This window comes from Cavia porcellus, unplaced genomic scaffold, assembly GCF_034190915.1.
Source record: "Cavia porcellus strain 051 isolate PalLab524CR breed Dunkin Hartley unplaced genomic scaffold, mCavPor4.1 scaffold_6, whole genome shotgun sequence".
NCBI lineage: Eukaryota > Metazoa > Chordata > Mammalia > Rodentia > Caviidae > Cavia > Cavia porcellus.
The window spans coordinates 39,240,816-39,252,920 of NW_026947489.1; the positions used below are offsets into that span (position 1 = coordinate 39,240,816).

At 47.1% G+C, this 12,105-nt stretch overlaps 1 protein-coding gene across 1 annotated transcript; it reads right to left on the reverse strand.

Moving 5' to 3' along the window:
* Positions 1-199: 199 nt before the first annotated feature.
* On the reverse strand, positions 200-12,008 carry Pmf1 (polyamine modulated factor 1). Its single transcript, XM_003475628.5, has 5 exons — positions 11,822-12,008; positions 4,122-4,227; positions 3,350-3,450; positions 2,193-2,388; positions 200-659 (listed from the first exon to the last, which is right to left on the reverse strand). The coding sequence occupies exons 1-5, from the start codon at positions 11,974-11,976 to the stop codon at positions 606-608; spliced, it is 612 nt and encodes a 203-aa protein (XP_003475676.3). The 5' UTR covers positions 11,977-12,008; the 3' UTR covers positions 200-605.
* Between the last annotated feature and the right edge of the window lie 97 nt (positions 12,009-12,105).

Sequence of the window (12,105 nt, forward strand, 5' to 3'; positions counted from 1 at the left end):
GTCCTAGTCTCTGCTGCCCTCTTCCCATGTTGCCCAACACAACTCACTCGGCCATTGCCCTCTTCCCATGTTGTCAGCCATCCCACCCTCCAGGTCCTCATGGATGAAAGCTGCAGCCTTGACCTGCCTGTGCAATTGCTCCAGAGCCCCTAAGTGGGTTTGGCCAAGGAGGCACCAGGCGTGGAAACATCCTCTAAGATTACAGTGTAGCAGAGGAAGTTTATTTACAGATGTGGGCAGAATATGGCATATGCTCCTGGGCTGGCCAGCAAGATGACAATCAGTGGAGATTGAAAACACATTCTGGGCTGAGGGTGGGGTTCAGGAAGCAGGAGAGCATAGGAGACAGTGCTGGCCTGCACCAAGTGGAAAGGAAGCCCAGCACCTGATTCTGAGGGCAGAAGACAATGGGGAGCAATCTGCAGTGGCACAATGACAGCCAAGGGAGCCCTGGAGACGCAGTGGTAGTGTGGCTCGCTCCAACTGGTCCTCCATCATTGCCCTGGGACTGGCACTATTTCCCCTGTCCTCAGGGCTAGGACTCAGCATGCCAGCCGTGGGTCTTGACCTTGACCACGCTCTGCTGCAGGGCCCACTGTGCCCCCTCACTTAGGCTCCTTCAGCACCACTGCCAGCTTCCGCCGCTCTCTATGCAGAGCCTGAAATGGACAGAGAATAGCCCTATCAGGGTCTGAGGAAACCAAGCCCTTTCTCTTGGTGGTACCCAAACTCCAGGTCTGCCTTCCCCTTTGGATAACATGGATAGGGTCTTTGGATCTTGTCACTGGCCCAACACACACATTAGGTCAAAGACAAGTGGTAGTTCCCACCTCTTGGAGGTATTCATGGCAGGTGAGGTACCATGGCCATGGTCAACAAGAGCCCCCAAAGCAGCACCCCAAACCTCTGACCTCACCAAAGCTTTCTATTGGACCCAGGGCCTCATGCATGCGAGGCACAACTCTACTGTTGAGCTACATCCCAGCCCTAAGTGAAATTTCAGTTGGGCTGCAGAAAACACAACTTTGGTGCTCCCCTACAGGGCTTAGCACTGAACACCAATCTGAGTGAACCACTTCAAGTGATGCCAGGATCTACAGCTGGGGCGGGTGCATGTGGCTGGAGCAGGGGCTGTATTCTCTCTCTCTTAAAATAGGACCCCTAAGCATCAGAGCCAGTGGAGCTCTGAGGATCAGTATTTGGCCTAGTGATGGCCCTGGGCACTGTGGCACTGTGTGGCAAAAGCGAAGTACCTTGTCTGAGGACTCAGGCCTGAGTGCTCGGCACACAACTCAGCTGAGTAGCCTGACCCAAGGGACAGCACTAGGTTGAGGTCACTCTGATCTTGGTCACTAAGACTCTTACACCTCCTGTCTGGTCCCCTAGGGCCAGTCTGTGATGAGACTGGAAAGGTAGAGAAAGCTGGCCACAAGTTTTCCACCTATTGCCACCTCACCAAAGTTCAAGGCCCTTGCCAAAAGCCAAGACAGGAGCTTTGGGTTGCAGCAGAGCAGATCAAGGCATCTGACAGCATGGATTGGGGAACAGGAGAATCTGCCCCAGCAAGTGGCTGTTCAGTGGCCACTAGCAGGCATAAACTGGACATTTACATCACAGATGAAACCATCACTAATGTCACCACCAGGTCCTACTAGAAACCTCCCAGAGCAACTCCATCCCATCACTCGTGCCATTTTTGTTTATCATCTACCTTCATCCCTTCTTCCCCTCATTTACCTGAAGCCACTTGCAAAAAATCAAGTTCATCCTTGAATGGCCCCCTTGTTGGGGATGGTGGAGTTTACCAAAGGCTCTAGAAGCCACTGTAATGCATGTGTTTTAATGATACCACCACACTCCCAGATGGAGCCAGAGGCATGAGCCTGCATTCTGATTTGAGGAGCCAGTACTCCTGGCCAGCCTGGCCCATTTCCTCAGTAGCTGCAGCAGGGAATGTTTGCTACAGCTGGGCTGTAGCAAGGGCAGGCTGGCAGAGAAGAGGGTTCTGGCAGCCTGTCTGCTGAGGCAGCAAGGGCCTACTGCACGTATCCAAGCACAGGTGACAGACTGCAACCGGGGGCAGCAGCCTGCTCCCCATGGGGTCTCTTGTGTTGGCAGAGGGGAAGCTGACAATTTAGAGATCTCCAAAGGCTACTGGAGATGGAAGGAAGAGCACGGGACTGAACACTTGCCTGCCAGGCCTGCTGCCGGGCCTGCACCTGCTGCTGCAGCTCCTCCACTCGTCTGCGCCCTGCCAGGACAGCCTCAGCCAGCTCCTGGTTCTTGGCCTCCTGTTTCTGCACATGGTGCCGGAGGGTGTCTCGCTGCTGCAGGAAGTAGGGTGCCAGAACACTGCACAGGTCTTTCTCTGGCATCCCACTGGGGCGCCTGGGGATGAGGGAATGACACAGGAATGAATGGGAAGCTCCTACCTCTAAACCCAAGCAATGCCATCCCTCGCTCTAGTCCCAAGGCAGCCACTCCAAGACCCCTCCCATGCTCCCTTGCATCCCCAGACTTGCCCTGTCAGAAGTACGCCTCATGTCCCGGTGTCCCTACCCTCAGTCCTGTGCTTAGCCTCCCCCACTGTACCTGCTTGTCCACACACATTCCCTCTTCTCCACCTGCTTAGGGTGACTGCTGTGAGCTGGACAGAACAGGACAGTGGCAGCTAGGGTAGCTCCTCAGAGAGGGCCCAGCCCCTTCAGGGGCAGGATGAGATGGCTAATGAGGAAACATACAGAAAGCGGGTCTACAGAGGCAAGATTACACGGGGAGTGGATTTGGCCACTGGAGGTGCTTCTCAAAATTGCTTTTCAGCTATAAAACTTCACTCTCTTAGGTACTAAGATCATAGAACATAAGACAATGGCAAGTATAAAACACCACCCTCTCACCTGGGGCCTGTGCGAGGCGGCAGGGTAGTGGCAGGCCAAAAGCCAGGCCCCATCTCTCTGCCGCACACAGCCCAGCAGGCACCAAGCAGCCACCACAATATCAGCTCGGGGAGCTTGTTGCCAAAGCTCTAGCATCTATGACAGCACTGAGCATATAGTAGATGCTCTCTAAACATTCACAGAAGGAACAAAGAAACTGACATCAGAAAGTGACCAGCCTGACCCATGTGTAATTCCAAGCCTCACTCTCCTCTCCTGTTCCTCTTTCACAGGCCACAACCAGTGTGAGCCTAGGCAGTCACTTGTGCCTTGGGCTTCCTTCCTGGAGGGACTCTGGCTGCTAGCTGATACTGGGTGCAGTCTGCTGTGTGTCGTTCTCTCAGGGCCCCCAATCCCACATCTGACAGGCATGGTTAGCCCAGGAGCCGACGGCCATGTGCCATGCTTCTCACCAAGCAGGCTCCTTGCAGTTCTTGCCATCTTCCACAATTTTATCCAAGGAGTTTAAGACCGTTTCTAGGTTCCCTTCCTCTTTGATTTCTGAGATTTCTTCCTAAGGGAAAGAAGAAAAAAGCAATAATGACACTGGACAACTTTGGGATAGAAATATGCTAATCCAGGAACCCAATTCAAGCAAGATCTAACTAATTTCTATTGTGTCTTTGAATCTTCTCAAAAGTTTCAACTTTTCTACAATATGTGGCTTTTGTAATTATTTTCTTAATTTTCTAGGATATAAATGGCAAATACTTAAAAAGAGCCAAAGGAAGCCCCTCCCTGCCTGTTCTTGTCCCCATTAATCGATGCTCCTGGCTGACCGCATGCATTGTGACTGATCCTTCAAAGGACTGTCCTAGAACAACAGTGAGGACTCTGACTCTAGGGACATTGTTTGTGCAGCCACAGGGATACAGCCTTATCCTTTTTTGCATCCCCAGTAGTATTCAATTAATTAAGTGCCTCTTCTGAGTCAGGCATGGTCCCTGCAGCAGGAGGTACAGATAAGTGCGGCTCTGTCCTGTCCTCCCTGTGAACTCAGCAGACAAAAAACACATAATTATAACACAGGACAAGGAGAGAAGGGGGCATTTAGGGAGCTTATAGGAGGGAGGCGTGACTCGGTCTACATCCTGCTGGGCATGGAGGAGACAGGTCTCTGCCCTGGGATGACAATACAGAGATGAAAGCCAAGCCAGTAGTGTCTGTGGGTCTCTGGCTACTTACCCGGATGGATGCCTGCAACTGAGTGACAAACTTGTCATAGATCCGCTGGGTCATCTCAGGCTGAAGCTGGTGGAACTGCTTGTAACAGTCCGTGAATTTCTGGTAGCTGGTAGAGAGGAGAAGGCTGACATCACATTCTCCTGGCCTGCCTAGACCCCTCTGGTACCACAGGCTGTAAGCTGTTTACTCAGGGCCCTGTCTGATGGCAGTGGATACAAATCTCCCTTGCAGTGCAAGTCATGGGACAGCTCGACCCTGGGCACCACAGTGCCCATGGTTCCCTTCCCATGCATAGCCCCACCTCACAGTGGGCCACGATGATCCAGGCGCAGGGCTCAGCAAGACATGAGCTCAGGAGTATGAAGCCAGCCTGGACTACACAGCAATACTGTTTCAAAGACAAAAAGCAACAAACTCCCCCCAAAAAACACAACAGAAAGGTAGGCCAAGACTACTGTGAAACCCACACCCACACAGACACCCAAGGGGGGAAGATAGTGGCTTAGCTAGGAAGGGAGGAAGTAGGACTGGGCCCATGTCAAGAGAAAAGTAGTCCTCTGTGCGCATCAGTGAGGACCTGGAACAGTTTGAATGCCTGCGGACTTCCTGAAAAACACACTTAGGCCAAAGCAGGACAGCCACATGTTTTAGAAAACGTTCATCCCTTGAGCAAGCTGTGATATCAACCTGTCCTCTCAAGGTCACTGGGAGCCCAGGGACTCAGAGCAGTGGGAGAGGTACAGCAGCACAGCAGACTTTGAGGCTGCAGCTGGGACTGAGGTGATTCCAGGCTGCCTGGTTCTAGGCCTGCCCCATTTCCAGCCTCCGTGTTCACCCTGGACCCCAGATACAGGGTCTGGCCTGCTTGGGTAAAGGAGTTCACTATGGAGCCTCCCCTGCAGCCTCTCTGCCAATCTCTCCCTCATTCTGGCATAGATCAGGTTGCTGTTTTGGATTTGATAGAGTGTACAGGAGGCTACCTAGCTATGTGCTGGGCAAGAGTCCTGGCTTTTGCCTGGGTTCAAATCTTGATGCTACTACTCATCAGCTCAGACCTTGGACAACCTTCTTCTTCTATAGGCCTGTGTCCTTTTCTGTCAAATGGGGATAACGACAGCATCTGTCTTTTGCAAAGCTACTGTAGGTATCACATGGAGCTCCATGTACAAAGCAGTCACTGAGTGCCTAGCACATTGACTTGTTAGCGCCATCAATCCTGTTCTCACAAATACATCCATGCTGTCTCTTTGGGGGCTGTAGAAGTATAACTTCTTGATGTTTTGCAGCCGAGAAATCATTTCCCCTTGGAAGGCAGTAAATGTGTCTTGGTTGCAACTGCATGAAAAGAAACCAATCCAGCACCAGGAAGACTCTGTTATCCTGCCATCAGGATCTGTCCCTACTCCAGGGAAAAGGCTAAATTATGGCTCCCCAAAAGGCTGAACCTATCATCAGTGAAAGTAAGCCTTTAAAAACCACACTAAAAAAAAAAAAGCCAAAAAAACACTGCTGAATTTCAAACCAAATGACCACAGTAAAATGATTTTAACTTACTCTTTTTATACTGAGAACCCTTCATGGATACTGGATTCACTAAAAAAGCATTTCAATTCCTGCAGTAACAGGGTGCGGTGCAGTTTGGTACACTGAGAGCTCAGATGTCAGCCTGGGTCCCATCTCCAGAACCACAAGACAAAACAGTACAAATCACTGTAAACTGAATTTTTATGTAAGTCTGACTCCGAAATTAATAAAATATTTAGGCCCAGATTCAAGCCCCGGTAGTTGCTCAACTGTCAGTCTGTATGTGCACATAAACTGTGTGGAACAACATGAGAAGATAAGCTTCACAATGTCACAGGAGGACAGAGTGTGGGGGATGGTGGGTATGGGGACCAAAAACCCACCGGGTTTGCCTTCCCCACCTCCAGTGATGAGTACTGCCAGATCAGCGTGTTTCAGAGCCTGTCCACTAGAGGGCAGAAGCGAGCAGCGCGTGCCCGCTAAGATATCAGCCTCCATATAGGTGTGCACCACTACAGCCGGTTAGAAATTTTGTTGTTGAAAGGACTGACTGGCAGTACTGGGGTACTGTACCTATAGGGTGCTTTTTTCCTGAGCTACATCCTCATCCCTTTTTTGAGAAGGGTCTTGCTCAGTCATTGAGTTGTCCAGGCTAGGCTTGAACTTGTGATCTTCCTGCCTCAATCTCCCAGAGTTCTGGGACTACAGGTGTGTATCACTACACGTGGCAAGAAATCTTTCATAAAGAGAATAAGCAGTCAGGCATGGTGGTGCATACGTGTGATCCCAGCAGTGGCGAAGCTAAGGCAGAACAGTCATGGGGCAAGGATATATCTTAGTGGTACAGGCACCTGCCTGGTAAGCGCAAGGGCCTGAATTCAATTCCTGGTACCAAACAACAACAACAAAAACAAAAATTAAAAAACACTAAAGTTAATAAGCAAATTCAGTAGCATAGCTGGATACAAGTCAACACTCAAAAATCAACAGCCTTCCTGTACATAAAGAGCAACCTCACTGAGAGAGATGTTAGGGAAACAGTACTTTTCACAATAGCATCTGAAAAAATGAAATACTAGAAATCAATCTAACGAAGGATGTCAAAGACCTCTACACTGAAAACTACAATACTCTGAAAAAGGAAATTCAAGAAGATATCAGAAAATAGGATATCCCTTGTTCCTGGGTAAGAAGAACCAACACAGTGAAAATGGCCATACTTCCAAAACTTTTATACAAATTTAATGCAATTCTGATCAAAATTCCAAAAGCATATCTCACAGGATTACAGAAAACAATCCTAAAATTCATTTGGAATGAGAAGAATCCTAGAATAGCAAAGGCAATTCTGGGTAACAAAGGCAAGGCAGGGGTATCACAATCCCAGACTTGAAATTATACTATAAAGCTACTGTGATAAAAACAGCATGATAGGGGATATAGCTCAGTGGTATAAGCGCCTGCCTGGCAAGTGCAAGGTCCCGAGTCTGATTCCCAGTACCAAAAAACAAAAAACAGATCCAAAGATCAGTGAAACAGATTAGGAGATGCAGAAACAACTCTAGACTATTTAGCCACATTATCTTTGACAAAGGTACCAAATACAGTCACTGGAAGAAAGATAGCCTCTTTAATAAATGGTGCTGGAAAAACTGGCTCTGTTGGGTCCATTATCTTTTACCATGCACCAAGCTAAAATAGGAATGGATCAAAGATCTTAATATTAAAACAGAAACATTAAATCCCTTGAAGATAGAATAGACTTTAAGAATAAAACTGCAATCATACAGGAACTATCACAAAGAATCAACAACTGGGATTTCATCTCATTAAAAAGCTTCTGTGGGGCTGGGGATTTAGCTCAGCGGCATAAGCGCCTGCCTTGCAAGCAGGCAGTCGTGAGTTCGATCCCTGGTACCGATAAAAAGAAAAAAGACAAAAAAAAAAAAAAAAAAAAAAAAAAAAAAAAAACTTCTGCGCAGGGACTGGGGATTTAGCTCAGCAGCATAAGCACCTGCCTTGAAAGCAGGCAGTCATGAGTTCGATCCCTGGTACCGATAAAAACGAAAAAGACAAAAAAAAAAAAAAAAAAAGCTTCTGCACAGCAAGAGAAACTACCTACAGAATGAAGAGACAACCCATAATGTGGGGAAAAAATGGCAACTATTCCTCAGACAAAGGATTACTATCAAGAACATAAAGAATTCAAAAACTCAGACCTCCCAATTTATTTATTTTTTATTTTTTTGGTGCCAAGAATCAAACTTAGGACTTCATGTGTGCCAGGCAAGCGCTGCTCTGCTGAACTACATCCCTGGCCCAGACTTCCCAAATTTAAAGAGCCAGTCCAAAAATAAGCATCTGAGATGAATACACACTTCTCAGATGAAGAAACACAAACAGCAAATAATACATGAAAAATATTCAACATCACTACTCATTATTTGAGAGACGCAAATTAAAACAACACTGAGGGGCTGGGATTTACCTCAGCGGCATAAGCGCCTGCCTTGAAAGCAGGCAGTCGTGAGTTCGATCCCTGATACCGACAAAAACGAAAAAAGCCAAAAAAAAAAAAAAAAAAAAAAAAACCAACACTGAGATTCCATCTCATCCTGGAAAGAATGGCTATCATCAAGAAATCAACAGATAACAAATATTGTTGGGGCTGTGGGGAAAAACAAACTCTTCTCTGGTTTTGGTGGGAGTATAGACTGGTACAACCACTGAGGAAATCAGTGTGGAGATTTCTCAAAAAACTAGGACTGGAGGTCCCATTTGATCCAGTTATTTTCCTGCTGGGTATCTTCCCAGAAGAATTAAAAACATTGTACCACAGCAATATATGTGGACCTGTGTTTATAGTAGAACAATTTTTAATAGTTAAATCTCAGACACAGCTCAGATGCCCATCAACTGAGGAATGGGTAAAAAAGATGTGATCATTTTTTTTTAAAGAGGAAAAAAAAACTATAAACAATGACACAAGGCCAAGAATGTAGGGGCTGGGGATTTAGCTCAGCGGCATAAGGGCCTGCCTGCCTTGCAAGCAGGCAGTTGTGAGTTTGATCCCCGGTACGGATAAAAACAAAAACAACAACAACAACAAAAAACACAAGGCCAAGAATGTAGCTCAGTGGCATAGCACTTACCTGACAAGCACAAGGTCCTGAGTTTGATTCCCGGTACCAAAAAAAAAAAGGCAAAACAAAAACAATGATACAGAATTTCATATCAAGATAACAGGAAATTAACAATGGTTAATGTATTGCATATTGTTATTCTCACAGTAGTTGCTCAGATTACAAGATATAGGCATGCAAAATGGATCAAACAATACAAGCACAAACTGTTCTTTTCAAAGAACTAAAAGAAATTAGTAGTATAATTATCCTGGCTATTTTCATATATATATATATATATATGTGTGTATGTATGTATATTCTTTTCCCTTTCTTCTGTTCTCCTTCCCCCATCCCAGCTGTTCTTTCCTTTTAAGCAGTTTCTTTCCTTTTCACAATATCTATTATAGGCTTGTTTTTGTTTGTCTTTCTGAGATAGTTTCTTACTATGCAGTTCAGGCTGGCCTTGAGTTCACAATGATCTTTCTGCCTCAACCTCCCTCAATTGGAATTATGGGTGTGTGCACCACACCCAGCTTCCTTTGCAGATTTTGGATCTTATTTAGTCTTACACTATGGAGACAATACTATGTTTACACATGTGAGTCTGATTTATTTCACTTATAAAGTATGGTCTCTAGCTATACTCATTTACCTATAAAAGTCTCAAATTTATCCTTCTTCATAGCTGAGTAGTACTTCATTGTATAAAAATACATCCTTAGTCGGGCATGGTGGCTCACGCCTGTAATCCCAGCACTTGGGAGGCTGAGGTGGGAGGATCCTTGCGAGTTCGATACCAGCCTGGGCTACAAAGTGAGCTCAAGGCCAGCCTGAACCACATAGTGAGGACTCGTCTCAAAAAAAAGGGGGGGGGGCCTGGGGATTTAGCTCAGCGGCATAAGCACCTGCCTTGCAAGCAGGCAGTCGTTGATCCCTGGTACCGATAAAAACGAAAAAGACAAAAAAAAAAAAACATTTTTTTTAACCCTTTTAAATGCTACTCTAGGGAGGGCTTAGCTCAGCAGGTATAAGTGCCTGCTTGGCAAATGTGAGGTCATGAGTTGGATCCCCAGCACCCCCCCCCCAAAAAAAAAGAATAAATGCTTATAACTTTTGGGAGGATGGGAAGAGAAAGGAAAGAAAGGACTTTAAAACCCATGCTATCAATATAATATTTTAAATAGATAAAGCAAGATCTAAGGCATTGGCACTCATTTTGATTTTTTCTTTCAGTACAGGGAAGTGAGCCAAGGGTCTTGGCCATGCTAGGCTCTAACACTAAGCTACCCTCCCCACGCCAAATTTTAGGTGCTTTTTTTTTTTTTTGGTGGTGGTGGTACTGGGGAATGGGCCCAAGGTCTTTGCACTAAGCTACATCCCCAGCCCATTTCATTTAAAAATACATCTTTTTTATCTAGTCCTTAAAATCACTACAAAGATGTATCAAAAAACTAGCATTAGCAGTCCCATTTGATCCAGTTGGGTATCAAAAAAAAAATTTCAGGCTAAGAACTGAGGGTGTGGTGAAGGGTTAATAGAGGCTGTGGACTTAGTGACTGTAGTGACTGCAGGCTCACGGAGGGCACCACTGAGCAGTAGGACAGTGACCTCATGGAGGGTCCACTTCACACAGGGCTGAGAACCTATGACAGGCTCTGACAGAGCCTGGACAGGTACATGCCAGTTCAAATGACCCACTAGCTGTCTTGGAGAAATACAAGTCTCAGCTAGACTGTCACTCTTAGAGTGGCTTCCCTAACCACTCTGCCTAGTGCTGTCACATTAGCTGATCCTCTTCTTTCCAAAGCCCAGTGATCAGTGTATCCACCCACTAAGTGGGAACTCCCAAGACAGAGACTTCAGTTGCTTCACAGTAACCCTGCACTGGACATGGTGAAGGCATGCATGTGCTGGATTATGCAAAAAGATTGAAGTCTTTTTGCTTTGCTTTTGACATGGAGGTTGACATTTCCCTTTGTTGCCTAGGATGGCCTTGAACTTCGGGCTCAAGTGATCCTGCTGCCTCAGACTTCGGAGTGACTGGGACTGGAAGGACACAGCAGTGTCCCCAGCCACAAAATTGAACTCTTCATGAACACAAAGAACAGTGACAACAGAGAGTTGGATAACGAAGGTAAGGCTGTGGCCAGGGAACCAAACTGGAATTCTGGTAACTGTTTCAGCATTCATGTATCTGGCTGATGGAATCAGCATAAAACTCTTTCCTCTAGTATCTAAGCAAGCTGTGGTAGTGCACACCTATAGCTCTTTGTACTCTTAAAGGCTGAGGCTGGAGGATCTCAAGTTTTGAGCCCACCTTGTGCAATTCACTGACTTAGTGAGACTCTGTCTTGAAATTTAAAAATAAATGAATAAACAAACAAATAAAGGGGGCTGAGGAATGTAGCTCACTGCGAAACCCATGGATTCAAATCCCAGTATCACCAATATTGTTAATATAAGTAAACAAAAAGGGCCGAGGATATAGCTCAGCGGCATAGCGACTGCCTGGAAAGCGTAGGGTCGTGAGTTTGATCCCCGCCTCCCCCCTCTCCCCAAAACAAGTGTCAACGAAAAAGAAAAAGTGCCATATAGTAATGTTAAATCCTCATAACCTCCCAGGGAAGGCATTAACTCCATACATGCTAGCAGTTTTCTATGGACACACATCGTCCTCGGCGGCTCCCGGTGTGCTCAGCTCTGTTAATTCTCTAAATGACCCCACGGGGATGACTGTAGCATCTGACAGCCAGAACGACCTAGCGAGCTACCCTGGAAACCCTCATCTAAAGCGACATTCTCATCTAAATAAGGCTTCCTGCGGGAGGAGTGGCCCTCTGTCCCTGGGCTGCTACAGGTTTCTCGCGACTCTTCTGGGCTCTGGATCTGACAGTGAAAGGAGGGAACAGCGACCGCCAAGGCCATCCCCTAAACGCTCTACAGGGTCGACGCCCCCTGGCCTCATGTGACCGCCCCGCCGGGCCACTCTCGCGGGATTTGGACTGCAGCTGGGAACAACTTCATTGTCTCTCTCTCCATCTTCCACTTTACCTCCCAGCGGCGACCAGCTTCTGGAGAAAAGTGTCCACCATGGTGTCGAGGAGTTTCACCCGCGAAATGGTAGTACCAGGTGGCACGGATTCAGGAATCGACCCGCCAGGCTCTCCCTCAGCCGCCGCCTCATTGGGCCCGTTGGCTTCAGCCATATTGGAGTCGAACCGCCAAATGGAAGTGGCTGGGTTGCACCGCCCACCAGTGCTCCCGATTGGCTGTCCCTCCATTGGATGCTGCTGATTGGGGAGGTGCAATGTCTTATCACCGAGGCACGCGCCACT